The sequence below is a fragment of the Gigantopelta aegis genome, chromosome 1, assembly GCF_016097555.1.
Source record: "Gigantopelta aegis isolate Gae_Host chromosome 1, Gae_host_genome, whole genome shotgun sequence".
Lineage (NCBI taxonomy): Eukaryota > Metazoa > Mollusca > Gastropoda > Neomphalida > Peltospiridae > Gigantopelta > Gigantopelta aegis.
In genome coordinates, this window is record NC_054699.1 from 19,899,066 (window position 1) to 19,915,491 (window position 16,426).

The following is a 16,426-nucleotide window of genomic DNA, read 5'->3' on the forward strand; positions in this document are numbered from 1 at the left end:
ATGACCTGACCTGACCTGACCTGACCTGACCTGACCTGACCAGTGAGCAAGGGGCGGGACGTAGCCCAGTGGTAAAGCGTTCGTTTGATGCGCAGTCGGAAAGAAACATTTTTATTTTTATTTAACGACGAACTCAACACATTTTATTTACGGTTATATGGCGTCAGACATATGGTTACAGAACACACAGATTGTGGGAGGAAACCCGCTGTCGCCACAACATGGGCTACTCTTTCCGATTAGCAGCAAAGGATATTTTATTTGCGCTTCGCACAGGCAGGATAGCACAAACCATGACTTTTGTTGAACCAGTTATGGATCACTGGTCGGTGCAAGTGGTTTACACCTACCCATTGAGCCTTGCGGAGCACCCACTCAGGGTTTGGAGTCGGTAACTGCATTAAAAATCCCATGCTTCGATTGGGATCCGAACCCAGTACCTACCAGCCTGTAGACCGATGGCCTAACCACGACGCCACCGAGGCCGGTGATGCGCGGTCGGTCTGGGATCGATCCCCGTCGGTGGGCCCATTGGGCTATTTCTCGCTCCAACCATTGCACCACGACTGGTATATCAAAGGCCGTGGTATGTGTTATCCTGTCTACGGGATGGTGTATATAAAATATCCCTTGCTGCTAATCGAATAGAATAGCCCATGAAGTAGTGACAACGGGTTTCCTCTCTTAATATCTGTGTGGTCCTTGAACAATATGTCCGACGTCATATAATCTTAAATAAAATGTGTTGAGTTCGTCGTTAAATAAAACATTTCCTTCCTTCCTATGAGCAAGCATTAATTTTCTGGAAAATCGTTAACAACGACAAACAAGATTAAAACTAGTCATAAATTTAAGGTTATCGTTGAGTTTGGGGTTTGGGTCAAATGGCCGTCTTGTCCCTCCCGAACCATCGCCCGTCTCTTACATTAGGACAGCTGATATTGTGAAATGAATGTGTACTGCATCTGTCATGTTTTGTTTACTATTGTTTGCAGACAGAGAAAGTCCAACAACTGGAAAATTGATCGACCGTTTCCTTCGTAAAATGATTGAACTCGAAAAACATGCAGCTCAGCTTATTTTTAGTGCCAACAGATGGGAAAAAATGTGAGTTTATTGTACAACGCAATTTAAAGCCGCAATATCCACAACATTGTTAATATTTAAAGCTGCCATCTCGAGTATATTTTTTATTATTTAATCATTTAGAATAGAACATCCAGATTTTACGCCATGATATCCTTTGTTCACAGTCGCTGTTCTGTGTCACATAAAAGTTAGAGTACATATTGCCACTTTATATGCACTTTCCCACAGACTTAACAGCACATACCACGGCTTTTGATGTACCAGTCATGGGGCACTGGCTGGAACGAACAAAAAGCCCAGTCAGAGAATGGGTCCACTGAGGTTGTTCGATCCGACGGCGCAAACACCTCAGGCGAGCGCTCTACTAGATCCGTCCCCATTTTGACAGACTTGAATATTGTATCAAATATGCAGCTGGTGATAACCGTACATAGCAATAACACCCAGATTTATTAAAACTGTAGTTGTGTTTGTATTATGCTTTAGTAAATGATGATATAATATGGTGAGGTGAGATTACATCTTTAACCATGTATACCGGCCTCGGTGGCGTCGTGGTTAGGCCATCGGTCTACAGGCTGGTAGGTACTGGGTTCGGATCTCAGTCGAGGCATGGGATTTTTAATCCAGATACCGACTCCAAACCCTGAGTGAGTGCTCCGCAAGGCTCAATGGGTAGGTGTAAACCACTTGCACCGACCAGTGATCCATATATATATATATATATATATATATATATATATATATATATATATATATATATATATATATATATATGGCTAGTGAATTGTTAAAATCACCTATTCCATGTTCCATTTTGTTTTTTAAATCCTCAGACGCTAGGCGTTTGGTGTTTGTGGATAGTTGTGTATCAAGTTTTAACTGTTATTTTTGTTCCTCTAAGAATTCAATATAATGCAGGTGGAAGGTGTATGTGTCCCGTGATCGTGACTGTGTAGATCTACAAAACAAAGCTGGCTATGACACAGCACAACTCGAAACGAATCCGGCAAGTGATATCTTGAAATCTGAGCTGGATTATTATCACATCTTAATTAAGCCAGTGTCTTTTCGCAACGTTAATTTTTAATCCAGACCCCGGCAACCTGATCTGGAAGTTGTTTAAACCATAGTTATCATATGTCCTCTGTGAGGTATTTCGACACTGGTCTGTAAAATGCAAAAGGAAAATTGTTACCGGCATAGTGGCTGCTCCAACAAAACAGCGACAAGGTATCATTTATATGCATTTCCCCATTGACAGGAAAGTACATATCACAATCTTTAATGTACCAGTGAATGCCATTAAGTACAATAAGACCAGGTGTAAAACATATCTAAATACAGTTTAATGCATTCGTCATCAGCACTAATCTGGTGCGTGATTAAGTATAATGTTTGTCTAATGCGCTCGTAGAATGATATACATGTACACACACACACATTTTATTTAAACACACTATAGCAGTAACCACTTTGTTATAATGACCAGAGATATCTCATCATTGGAACATCTGAAATGCTACACTTATTCCAGTTAATGTAGTAATAGCTAGATATTTTAGCCCAGAAAATATGAATGTGCATACATTTCAACTACTACAATGAACAATATTTATTATTAGTATGCATATTTATTTTATGCCATTTATATAAAGGGGGTCGCTTCTTCTAACCAATTAGTTATAATATGAACTACCATGAACGGACTCCGATTTAAAGAAAAATACTTGACCTGTATCTACTAATTCATGTTCAACTCTATGTCATATATTATATAATGTCTATAAAATATACAATGACTAGAAAAGTTACAATCCTGTGATGATGCCTTTGAAATAATATAAACTAATTTCCCTCTATGCTAAGTAAATTAAAATATTTTATTGCGTATGGTGATAAAACATTTATCATCTTTTGACCGGCATCCTTTTTACAATAAACAATTCCCAGGCATTTTCATTTTAAATTGCAACTTAAATTTATTTTTTATATAATATTCAAATTGTCTACAAAATATAGACATAGCTAGATCATAATGTTTAACTAAGGTTGTTGCATATGGGAGCCATGTTTAAAAAAAGAAAGAAAGAAAGGAATTTTATATTTAATGACACACTCAACACAAATACAGGTATGTGGTGTCAGACATGTGATTAATGACCACAAATATATTTTAGAGAGGAAACTATGGGCAACTATTTTTTTTATTAGCACCAAGGGATCTTTAATATATGCATCATCCCACAGACAGGATAGTAGGCCTACATATCATGGTCTGTAACACCAGTTGTGAAGCACTGGCTGGAACGAGAAATAGTCCAATGATTACACTGACAGGGATCGATCCTAGACTGACCGTACACCAGGCCAGCACTTTACTAATGGGCTACGTCCTGCCCCCGGCAAATTAATTTAATTATATGATTTTGTTCCTCTAATACACATAGTAACTATTCAGACTAAAATAAGGGAAAACAGCTTTCCTGTTTAACTAGTTTCTCCGTCTCTGTTCAGTTAATATTTTCTTAACTGCGTGTTTCTTCTGTAGAACTAAATGAACTCTGCAATCACTTCTTATTAAACTATTTACATAACCGGCAATTATTCAGTAACTAGTTAACAACACACACATTTTACTACATTCCAGATAAGATAAGATAAGATAAAATTTATTGCATTTAAACATTCCACATTGGAACAGAGTGCACAAAATAACATTAGAAAGTTGCAATATCAACAAACAATTAATGACTATATTTTTACATACATATATACACATACATGTATGTCACTACTACAGTCTATTCATTATATTGGAAAACCAACTTGCAAATAACACCTATGTTGGCTGGGTCCTGATTTTTCATAATAAAAATAAACTGCTCTTTGGGTGTCATATTTAAAAATGAAGGGTTGTAGTTGGAGATAAAATGAAATAACTTTGACCGCTGATACTTATATTTCTTACATTGTACAATGTGATGAAATTCATCTTCAATGATATTGCATTCATCACAAAGACGCTGGCCAAGAGGAGTATATAGTTTTGTATGCCTGCCAGTTTCAATTTTTAAGTTATGGTCACTAAGACGGAGTTTAGAGAAATGTTTTCTATGATCTGGGTTTAAGCAGTGAATTAAATATGGTTCTAAGTATATTTCTTGTTTGAGAGTTTCATATGTTCTCATTTTATTGCCAGTGCTATTTGTCTTTTTTTATAATATTTAGACTTTTTTGGAAATATATTTGATAAAAATTCTTTAATAACTTTATTAGATAGTTTGGGCTGTTAATAATACTTCTGTTTAGACCTAAGTGGTCGATAAATGAATGTAATTTGTGAAGCCAACCAATATTCTTTCTTTCTAAAGCCATGCTTTCTTTTAAAAGCATACTGCAGTAGAATATTTTTAGTTTTTTGCATATGAGAGTGGAAGTTCACCATTCGTTTTACAAGATTCATTAAAATAGGATATAAGCCAAGTTCAGCTCTTGAACTCCAATTGTGGGAATTCTTGGTAGTTTGTAGTGTATGTTTACAGAATTTTAAAAGCAGTTTTTCAGGCAGAAATGTGTCTATGTTTTTTAAAGATATATAATTTGCACCCCATACTTTACTACCATATAGGGCAGCAGGTTCAACCAGAGTGCTAAACAATTTACAAGAGATATCGGTTGGCAGATTGTAGTTTAACAGATTTTTCTGAAGGTAGTAGAGACAGCCTAATCCTTTTTTCCATAGAGAATGAACACATTCTTTAAAATTCCCATTTTGAGTAATATCTATTCCCAAATAGGTATATTTGTTTGTAATCGGTACAGGGTTGCCAGATAGATACCATTTGATCTTATTTGTTTTGCTGTTTCCTCCAAAAATAACAATCTTTGTCTTACTTATATTAGTGTTGAGATCATTATCTTTGCAATATTTGGAAAGTTGCCCAAGGAGGTTTTGTAAGCCATTTGGATCTTCTGATAACAGAAGTAAGTCATCTGCAAAAAACATGTGGCTAAATGACATTTTGTCAAGTGATACCTTACCTTCAATATCTGCTACATATGTTTCAAAGTCATTAATGAACATATTGAAAAGGATTGGTGATAGAATGCACCCCTGCCGTAATCCAATGTTTGAATGAAATGGCATTGAACAGCCTTTATTAGTTTGAACACTATAAGTTACATTTGAGTAAAGGGACTTGATTATGTTTAATATATTGCCCGTAATTCCCATTAATGCAATTTTGTTGAATAGTTTGTGTCTATTAACAGAATCAAATGCCAGTTTGAAATCAACAAAACAGCCATAGACTTTTTTCTTTTTACTTCGGTATTTATTAATGAGTGTTTTTAGAGTAAATATATGGTCTGTGGTCCTAAAGCCTTCCTGAAATCCAGCTTGGCACTTGTCACTTTGATTAGTTTCAGCTATGTAACTAACTATTCGTTTATCAATACTCTTACAAAACAGCTTTCCAATACAACTACTGAGGGCGATTCCTCTGTAATTACTTGGGTCAGTTCGGCTTCCCTTCTTATGCAATGGAACAATAATTAAGTGAGCCCATTTTGGTGGTAAATATCCAACTACTAAAATATCATTAAATAATTTAATTATATGATCAGTTATTATTGGAAAAAGACATTTGATAAATTCATTACTTATATTATCATCTCCTTGGGCTTTTCCCGATTTTATTTCCTTTATTGCAGAAAAGATTTCATTAGCACAGATTGGAATATTAATTGATTGATTATGTTTAAGATTATCATTAGAGTGATATCCATCATTGGTTGGATTAGTTATAATTGATGGCTTGTATAAGGTGTCTTGGAAATGCTTCACTAAATCTGGTAATGTTTTATTTTTTATCGTTCCCTTTAATATTATTTATTGTTTGCCATAGCAATTTTGAATCGGTTGCTGGTACATCCCTAAGTTTTGAAACTAACTTATCTTTATGGGTTCTCTTTTTTCTTCTAATTAATTTCTTATACATCTTTTTAGATAGAAATGCATTTTGTTTTGTTTCAGGACTATTATTATTATTCAGGCTAACAAATTTAGATTTCATGTCTACCTCTGCCTTTTTACATTCATAATCATACCATGGGTTTTTCTTTTGAACTTTAGTTGAATTACTAGCTTTGGTAGCAGACACATTTACTGAATTAAGGATTGATGTAAATTTGTCTACTATAACTTCTGCATCTTGAGGTGAATCTGGGGATGTCCCCATGATGAATGCATCAAGTGCATGCTTAGTTGCATCAGACATCACTGCTGAGTAAACAAATTGCTGGCTATCAGTGTGCCACTTTCTTCGTTTTCTTTTCCTAAATATATATTTACACTTTCTGGGGTTTTTTTTTCTTGTATGGTTTTAACAGACACATCAAGTTTTAAAGACAACTGACAGTGATCTGATAACCACGTGAGTGGTTTCACATTAAAATAAGTAACATAATTATAAAGTTCATCAGAAATGAAAATGTAATCAACTACACTCTGCCCGTTGTATGTGTGACAAGTAAACTGTCCCAAGTGATCCCCAGCCATACGTCCATTCAGTGCCGTTAACTTACAAGACGCTGCTAGTGATAGGAGTGATTGGCCAAATTTATTTGTTAATTCGTCTCTGCTGTTTCGTTGTGTTTGAATATTAGAGAAGATAGTAGATGGTATGTCTGGAAAAAAATTCTGCTCATCACTTGTCACACATTCAAAAACATTCCCCATTCTGGCATTGAAATCACCTCCAATAATTATATGCCCATGTTGTGAATATTGTAGAATCTCCTTATAAATATGATCAAATGGGTCATTTTTGGTACAGTTCCAGTATGATGAGTTATCAGGGGGAATATAGGTGGTACATATATATATATCTTGGTCAACCGACCAAACTGTTTTATCTAATCTAATCCACAAAGTAAATTCACTATTGGACACAACAGTGATAAAAGGTTTTAAGTAAAGTTTGCATAAAAAAGCTAAGCCACCACGTCCGACTTGCACAAATTGTTTTCGTGGATTCAAAACACAGTAAAATCCATCAAAACACAAATCACATATATTCTCTGTCCATGTCTCTGACAGGCCAATAAAATCATAATAAGAGAAACATTTTAAAAGATCAGATTGTTTTAACTCAGATATTCCCTGAATGTTCCAGAAGGAAATATTAAACATATTAGCATTTTTTATCATAATAAAATATGCTGGCTGTTAAGCTGCTACCCTTGAAAACATACTGTTATCATGCTCCCGAGTATTGAACCACTCACACTGTTACATACAATTATGCACAGGAGTATCTGAATAAGTTATTCAGACACTGAAGTGCATAATGGGCACTTTGGTAGTCATTAAAGGGTTGATTGCTGTTAACACTAATTGGAGCATTCCAAGAAATATTTTCATTTCTAACTGGCGCATGGCTAGTATGTGAACGAGGTGCAATCGGGTAATTGTTTATGCCTTGTTGTCCATGCATTCTATCATTTGCATAGGAGTTAGTGATAAAATTTGATGGATAATTGTTTGTTGTCTGTTGTCTGTTCATCCTGTCATTACGATCTGGGTATATGTTAGAAGGACTGGTTGATGGAGTAGTACTTTGAGTTCCTTGTTGATAGAACTGGTTGCTTGTACTGTGCTCACACTGCATTTGGAATACAGTGTTTTCCTTGTTGGTGGTGACTCGGTCCGTTGCACGTGATGGTAATGGCGGAGAATCGTGCCTAGAGTGCCTGGTCTCCCTAGGGGTTGTCTGTATATCGTTGACTGTACCTTGACCGTGTCTACTGCTGCCATAAGTACAAGTAAGACCCACCGATTCCAAGAATGAATTAGCAAACACATATGATTTGTACTTGCTGGGGTGAACTTTATCATGGTACATACTCTTTTTTGGAGCACCACTTGCAGTACAAAACAGAGAAGAATGGTCAATGATGCTGACATTCAGAGAATGAGCCAACTGTTTTATTTGCTCATTGGCACTATTGATGGCTTGGTACAGCTGACCTCTAGTTGAAGAGGGGATGATCATTGAGAAGAAGATTGCAGCATTAGGAAATTTACTTTTGCATACATTGAAAAGTAGTTTGTAATCACTTACTTCAAAGGAGTAATCTGGTGGGGTATGACAGTCATTTACTCCAGTATGTACAATGACATTTTGTACATTTGGCTTTGGTGATAATTGTTTCACCTGTTCTGTTAGTTTATTTATCCCATGGCCCGGGTAAAACAGCACCTTTGATGTACGCTTCGGAACATGCTGACCGATGAACCGGAGAACAGAATCACCTAGGAAGAGTGATGTCACTTCATCACTGATGTAAGCTGGACGTACTTGAGCTACTGATGGTCTAGAGCTGCCATGATATTTGTTTGTTTGGACATGATTCGAGTTGGTTTGGTTCTTTTTTACCTGGATGAATCCATCATTAGGTGTGTTAGACTGGTTCTCTGAGCTGACTTTGTCATGTTGTGGTTCACTAGTACACACTAATGGCAAGTTTATTGTATCAGGTGAGGACCGCTGTGTAACCGCTGTGTCTATGGTTTCTTGTATTTTTTCAGTAGATGCTTTCTGAATATCCTGAAGGGCTTCAAGCTTGACAACATTTGTTTGCAGATTGGAGAATAACGTTTTATACTTTTTCTCTAACTGCTCCAATCTGTGATTGAGTGTGTCATTTTCCTTTCTCATTTGAAGGTTATCAAGTTGTAATGTTTCAACAACTCCCTTGTTGGATTCATGCACTGCTTTGACTTGGTTAGCAAACTGCATACGAATATCATTAATTAGCTCTTCTGTATGTTTCATGTGATCATCCAGTCTTGATTCTTGGGTGCAAAAGGCTTCCCGTAAATCCGTCACCTTGTGACCAAAGTCTAATGCTGAACCTGTGCCCTGAATACTTTTCCGTATGGAACATTTTGAGTGATTGGATTTGGCTGGTGATTTTTTGGTTTTAAAACGTTTCTTGACTTTAGTACAGTTGTGATCGTTGTTAATTTGGTATTCCGTATCCGAATCACAATCAGACCTAGCAAGTTCAACAACTGGAACAGTCTCAATATCACTGGATTCAATTTTGTTGGCATTTTCCATTGTCACTTCAGTGTTTATGATGAAAGGTTCTGATGTATTCTCATCTTCCATAATAGCATTCAGAACATTGCTATCTTCCAGTTTCATCAGTTGTTGGACATTTATGTTGCTGATTGATCCAACAGCCAATTTTTCAGCAATATCTGAAATGATTAGTACTTCATTATTGTACCACAGTTGGGCCTGCCCCTGGAACATTAAATGACAAGTAGTTCTGTAGACATGAAGTGTTCCTAATTTTAAGGGTTTTGCATCTTTGTCTACCAGTGATATACATATTTGATCTTCTGTGATTATTTTCTTTGTATCATCAGTGACCTCTGTCCATTTAACTCTTAGGCATCGGTTATTTTCGCTTTCTTTCCAGTACCTATAAAAAATGGCCTGTCTGTACAACTGAAATCTGTCCGGTGTTAATATCACACTTGCACATTTATTGTTGTTTTTCCAAGTAAATGCTGATAGGTCATTTTTCACATGAACAATGTTTTGTGTATTTTTTATTTTATTTATAGCCTTGTCTTTGTTAAGTGTATAATTCCTGGTTTCTTTTTGTATTTTTAATGCTGGGCCATTGGAATTACATATGTTTGTCTTCTCACTGGTAATAGGATCAGATGATAAACAGACCTCCTCCAAGGGTTCGGGCACAGCTGTGGCCATTAGGGCCATGCAGCATATAGATTTCAATCACATGGTATAAAAGTGTTAGGGGTCATTTAAGGAGTTGTTTAACAATTAATCATCTTACCTCAGTTCTTAAATCAGCAAAGATCCCTTGGGAGGCCTCACTATTTTAGTTGGAACAATTTTTCCTGTAAACTTTTGGATATTCCATGGACAGTTTTTCTGCAAAAACTCCTTTAGTTAGAATCCTCTCCTAAAACAATTTTCACCACAAATTGCAATAGGTGTTATGAATACTTGGTCCAAGTCTTGGTTATCCAAACAGGGTGGAAACTTACTACAATTAAATATTTCGGCAGAGCAATCACATGTTGTGGCTGGTATCAGAATAGGTATCAGACTAGATTAACAGCCAGATGTCTAAGAACTAAACACTTCCAGCCCCCCCCCCCCCCCCCCCATTGTCTGCAGTCCATCTCAGATTATCACAAACGGACCGGTCATCGTGATGCGTAAACAGTCAATTCTAGCTACCTCAGCCAGAGTTGTTATTTCTTTGCAAGCCAAAACACCCAGCCAGAGATAGTTTACATGAAACACCTTCACTGGATGTAAACACTTAGAGATAGCATATGTCATTAGCCTGTCATGGGGTGTGGCACCTAGGATTAAATCTTCTCAGACAGTTTACAGCCCACCACAATCCAGTGTTGTAAGCTAACGCGTTATGTCTGTCAGCTATGGGTGATACTACAAAATTCTAGAGAGACAGAATAAGGTAGTGCTAAAAACATGGTTTTTGCCTTTTGTGGATATGGACATGATTGACATCGAGTGCGCAAAGCAAAGTCTCTAGTGGGTTAGGGGGTATGCTTCCCAGAAAAAAATTGAAAACTAGATATCCTGAAATGCAATTTCCTGCATTCCACAAGTAAAATTCATCTCTGCCTTAAGATTCACTACCAATAATATTTTTGATTCAGAATTATTGGGGTGGACGAGGGTGGGTGGGGGTGGCTGCTCCGCCGTGCCTGTGTCTACGGGTAATCTTCCATCGAGCAAATGCAGTTGTCTGTATAACGACAACCACACAAACACAAATGCACAAGAATCATTCATTGGTTCACAACAACGTATTAATGAAGTCAACTAATTGAGTGAGCTGAATAGGGAATCGATTTTCTTACACACCCGTTGGTCAGAACACATACATGTAGTTGTTTACACATGTACGTGAGTTAACAATTTCAAGACATACGACTGGCTGCTCCTAAGTGATAACCAGGTCACCAATACATCCAATACAAAACCTGCACGGTGGAAATCGATTACACTAAAGATGTAACAATTTGCTTAAAACATGTTTTTTGAGGATATGTAAGAAATAGAATAATACATTCGTGTCCGTTAGATACCATTTATCTGACAACTCGTTATTTAAAAACGTATGGAACTCGCTTTTGCTCGTTAGATACATTTTAAAACAACTCGTTGTGAAATAAATGGTATCTAACGGCCACTCATGTATTATTCTCTATTTAACCGTAGCGTCAGTAGACCCTATTGCGTGTGTTTGTGTCAGTTAGTCTTATGCATTTTCTACGAATGACGATTAACAGCGATCAAACCAGCTTATACACACTTGGTGACGTATTTCTGGAAAAACATAATATAACTAGCAATTGTTTTTGTTTTTTGTTGGTTTATCTTCTTCTTCTTTTTCTTTCTTTTTTTTTGGGGGGGGGGGGGGGGTGATAGAGTCCAAGGCTTCTGGTTGTGGGTTTTTTTGTGGGTTTTATTTAATTTTTAAATAATTTTTTATTTTATTTTACAGACCAGAAATTAAGCGTTTGTTATTCAGTGGAACTACAGTGGTTATACACAGATACGTCGCCTCTGGAGTGGCCTATGGAACAGCAATGGTAAATTACTCGTGATCAGGTTCATAGCATGTCACCAAGACCAGGGCCGTACCAAGCCTAAAACAGGTGGGGGTGGCAGTACAAAACGAACCAGGGTACAGTTATAGAGGTTTTTCTACAGACAGATAAAAAAGGTATGATTGTGGTGTGACTGCCCCCTAGGCCTGCCCTACCCTGCTAGATACAGTCCTGTCACTGGCGTAGGATTTTATGGAGGGGGGGGGGGACCACACTATGTATGTATGTATAATTTTAAAATTTAACAATTTAAAGTAAAAAAGGTTTGATTGTAAGGCAGAGAGAGAGAGAGAGAGAGAGAGAGAGAGAGAGAGAGAGAGAGAGAGAGAGAGAGAGAGAGAGAGAGAGTATTACCATAGTTAATACGGGGTCATAACGCGCCTTAATTTTCAGCTACCCCCCCCCCCCCCCCACACCCCTCCTCCAATGTCTACTTGCTCCCGCCGTGTCTGGGTTATGGATCGGTCAACAGGCAATGCCTATATTAAAACCTATCCATACATCACGAAATACAGATACAACTATAAACAAACAGTAACATAAAACACCGGAATACTCCTAGGTCAAACAACATTACATGAAACAATATACACACACACACACACACACACACACACACACACACACACGCACAGACAGAGACAGGGAGTTTACATTATTCATCAAACCGTTTGCTTTCAATAATAAAATTCTGAGGACCATTAACCATAACTTCGTTCTCATACGTAGAATAATTTGAGTTTCCTGATAAAATAACATTGGAATCAAGAATTAAATATTGTGACAAGATCTTGTTTCGAAGTTCATTTGATAAAGGACAATAAAGAATGAAATGTTCAGAATCTTCAATAGTATGTTCATAACCACATTACATTTATTGTCCAGCCCAAGCAAATTAGGTGAATGACTGAAAGAAACGAATTATAAACGAACGAAAGAAAGAATAAACGAACAAACGAATGAATGAATGAACGAACAAACTGTAACGATAATTCGTAATCACATAGACACGCATACAAGTATACAAGATGGTGGAAGTTTTATTGACCCTTTTGTGTATTTGTGTATGACGTCATATATTAGCCATATCACGTGATACGCACAGTTCACATGTAGATGTTTATAATCATGACATCTCCCCTCTTAAACAAGTTTAGTTAAATGTCAAAGTGTTTTATATCAGAAGTTTAACTGTCTTTGAATCTAAGTGGGACCTTGACCTCGCGGCCTGATCTGGTGGTGATTCTCGATGGGGTGCTACTCTCAGGGGTGGTAACTTTAGGTGAGAAAGTCTCAGCTGCTGGTTCGGTCTCTGGCAGCGGATTCTCGATGTCCGGAGCAGGTTCGGCTTGTTCATCATTGTCAGGAACTTTCATCAGATGGCAGCGGTTCCTGCACAGTACTCCTTTTGGTGTAGCAACGAGATAAGAGCGTGGAGTAGTACAGTTTTTCATCACCACACCGGGATAGTTCCAGTCTTGGCTGCTTTGTCTGACTCTTGCACTTGTAGAGTATCTGCTTTCCCTGGATATAGTTTCTGCTGCAGGGAAGGAAGTTTGATTCTCAGTTGTCTTCCCATGAGAAGATGAGCAGGGCTATATCCAGTGGCTTCAATAGGAGTTGAGCGATAGTTCAACAGGGCTAGAGTGGGGTCACTCTGTTTCAGGATACGTTTAGCTGTTTGGACAGCTCTTTCAGCTTCACCATTGGCCTGAGGGAATCGAGGACTGCTCGTAGTGTGTGAAAATCCGTAACTTTCACTAAAGTCCTTGAAGTCCTTGGATGAGAACTGAGGTCCGTTGTCACTTACTACTTCTTTTGGAATTCTGAACCGTGCGAATACCGACTGCAACTTCGGGATTACACTTCTGCTGGTGGTCGATGGCAGGTGAAGGATTTCGATAAAGCGAGAGTAGTAGTCAACTACGACAAGGAAGTGCTTCTCCTGGTGTTCACACAGGTCCATCCCAAGTTTCTCCCATGGTGCAGGTGGTAGCAGTGTTGTCTTCAGAGGTTCTTTGCTGGTCGGTTGTTCTGGCAGAACTCGCAAGATTCCACACAACGTTTAATGTCTTTCCCAACACCGGACCACCAGACTGTTTGTCTTGCACGATTTCTGCACTTGGTCACACCTTGGTGTCCTTCATGTAGACAGTTCAGGATCTCTTTCCACATTGCCTTTGGAATCACAATACGGTCATTCAATGTAACAAGTCCGTTGCACACACTCAAATGGCTTCTGTCTCTGTAGTATGACCCCAAGCTCGCTCTTATGTTCTGACTGTGGCTGGGCCATCCATCAATGATGCACGACATCAACAAGTGCATTTCGGGATCCTCTTTTGTGGCTTCCCGGATTCTTTCCAGCTTCACGTCAGACACGGGTAGGTTGACTTCAAACGAGTTTTCCAGTTCAGATGATTCTGGTTCACCGACCGGAAATCTTGATAGTGTGTCAGCGACAACCAAACTCTTGCCAGGCATGTGCTCTGCTACAGGAGTGAACTTCATCATCCTGATGAGTAGTCTCTGTATTCTGGGTGGCACTTGGTCGATGTCTTTCTTGTTGATGATGGGTACCAGTGGCTTGTGGTCCGTGATCAGCCAAAAACGTTCAAGTCCAATGAGATATTTCTGAAATTTCTCACAAGTCCAGACACTAGCGAGACACTCTTTTTCGATCTGAGCGTAACGCTTTTCCGTATCACTCAGAATTCTAGAGCAAAAGGCAACAGGCTTCAACTCTGTTCCATGTTCTTGTAGAAGTATCCCTCCGATGCCGTAGCTGCTTGCGTCTGCACTCACGATGACAGGCTTTGTCACATCGTAGAACGCAAGGTTCGGTGGTGAGGAAATCTGCTTCTTCACGTTCTGGAAGGCTTCTTTCTGACTGTGATCCCATGTCCACACAGTATCATATCTCAGCAGACTGTTTAGCGGCTGAAGGATGTCTGAGAGGTTTGGCACATACTTTCCCAGAAAGTTCACCATACCAAGAAACTGTTTTAGCTCGGACATATTTGTTGGAGCTTTCATGTCATTGATTGCCACAACCTTGTTCGGATCAGGTAGGGTTCCTTCGCCTGTGATCACGTTGCCGAGAAATTCCACACTTTCCTGGTGGAAGATGCATTTTGCTTTGTTCAGTTTCATTCCTGAAGACTTGATTGGTCCAGTCTGGAGTCATGCTCTTCTGTTGAACTGCCCCAGATGATGATGTCATCTGTGGAGACTTCTACTCCGACGATTCCGCAGAGAAGTTCCTTCATCTTGCGTTGACAAATTTCACTGGCACTTGTAATTCCAAATGGCAGTCTTTTGAAGTAGAATCGTCCGAATGGAGTTATGAAAGTTGTCAGCTTTGCACTCTCTGGTTCAAGTTCAAATTGCCAGAAGCAGTTGGACAAGTCTAACTTGGAGAAGACTTTTGCCCTCGCCATCTTCGCGGAAATGTCATCCAATGTCGGTAGGATGTATCTCTCATGAACTACAGCTTCGTTCAGTCTTTTCAGATCCACACAGATTCTGAGACTTCCATTCTTCTTGGTTGCTGGCACAATTGGAGCACACCATTCTGTAGCTTCTGTGATACTGGCAATGACATCGTTTTCTTCCATCCTCTTCAGCTCGGCTTCCACTTTTGGTAGCATAGGAATGGTGATCCGCCGCGCTGTTTGGATGCTGTATGGTTGAGCATTGTCTTTCAGTTTGATCTTGATGGGTTCCCCCTTCATCGGACCAATGTCATCAAACACATCGTTGGTAACTTCTTCGACCCTTTTGACGAATCCCATACTTGATGCTGCACCTCTGCTGAGTAGACAGTCAACTGCATTCGACACGACGAAGAACCTGATGTTGTACACCTGTTGTCTTACATTGACTCTGGCAATGAACTGACCTATGCACGACAGCAATCCTCCAGGACTGTTCAGACGAATCTTCGTACTCAGCAGTTTTGGTCGCAGACGCAATGAGTGGAACACTTTCTCAGAAATCACTGTTGCGTCAGCACCTGTATCAATCTTAAAGTTCAGGTCTTTTCCACCAATATCCAGGTACACTCTCCATGGTTGTTCAACTTCAGAGGTAGGAGTTTCGATAGTCCCAAGATAGAATTCTTCAATGTCTTCTGTGGACTCGTCAACATCCTCGACAGCGTGAGTGACTTCATGAACGGATTTTGTGAAACATGCCCATTCGAAATGTCCAACACGTGAACATCGGTTGCATCTTGCACTACTCGCGGTCACTGTTGAGGACCATGCAGGTACGTGCATTTAGAACATGGCTTCAATCCGGTGCCTTTGTTTCCATGGTTACGTGACCGATTCGGTGGTTTACCTCTTCTGGACGTGCCAGGTTTTCCATCTTGTGACTGTAATTTCTTGTATCGTGCACCGTGTGACGATACTGCATCCAAATTCTGTGGATTGTTCAGAGAAACATTCTGCGATTTCACAAGTTCATAGTGGCGTGACATTTCAATGGCAGTGTTCAAGGTTAAATCAGACTTCATTTGCAGTTTCTGCGACAATTCTTTGTCCAAAATTCCGATGACAATTCGATCGCGAATTTGTTCTTCCTTCTTATCACCAAAATCACATTTTTCAGCAATTTGGTAAAGATGTCTGATATAGG

At 38.8% G+C, this 16,426-nt stretch overlaps 1 protein-coding gene across 2 annotated transcripts in view; it reads left to right on the top strand.

Moving 5' to 3' along the window:
* Positions 1-16,426, top strand: part of LOC121371715 (thymidylate kinase-like) — a 198,511-nt gene that overhangs the window by 178,416 nt on the left and 3,669 nt on the right. For both annotated transcript variants that reach the window (XM_041497823.1, XM_041497815.1), the window contains exons 2-3: positions 996-1,107; positions 11,680-11,767. In XM_041497823.1, coding sequence (XP_041353757.1) covers positions 1,046-1,107; positions 11,680-11,767 — 150 coding nt within the window. In that variant the 5' untranslated portion in view covers positions 996-1,045. The remainder of the gene's footprint in view (positions 1-995; positions 1,108-11,679; positions 11,768-16,426) is intronic.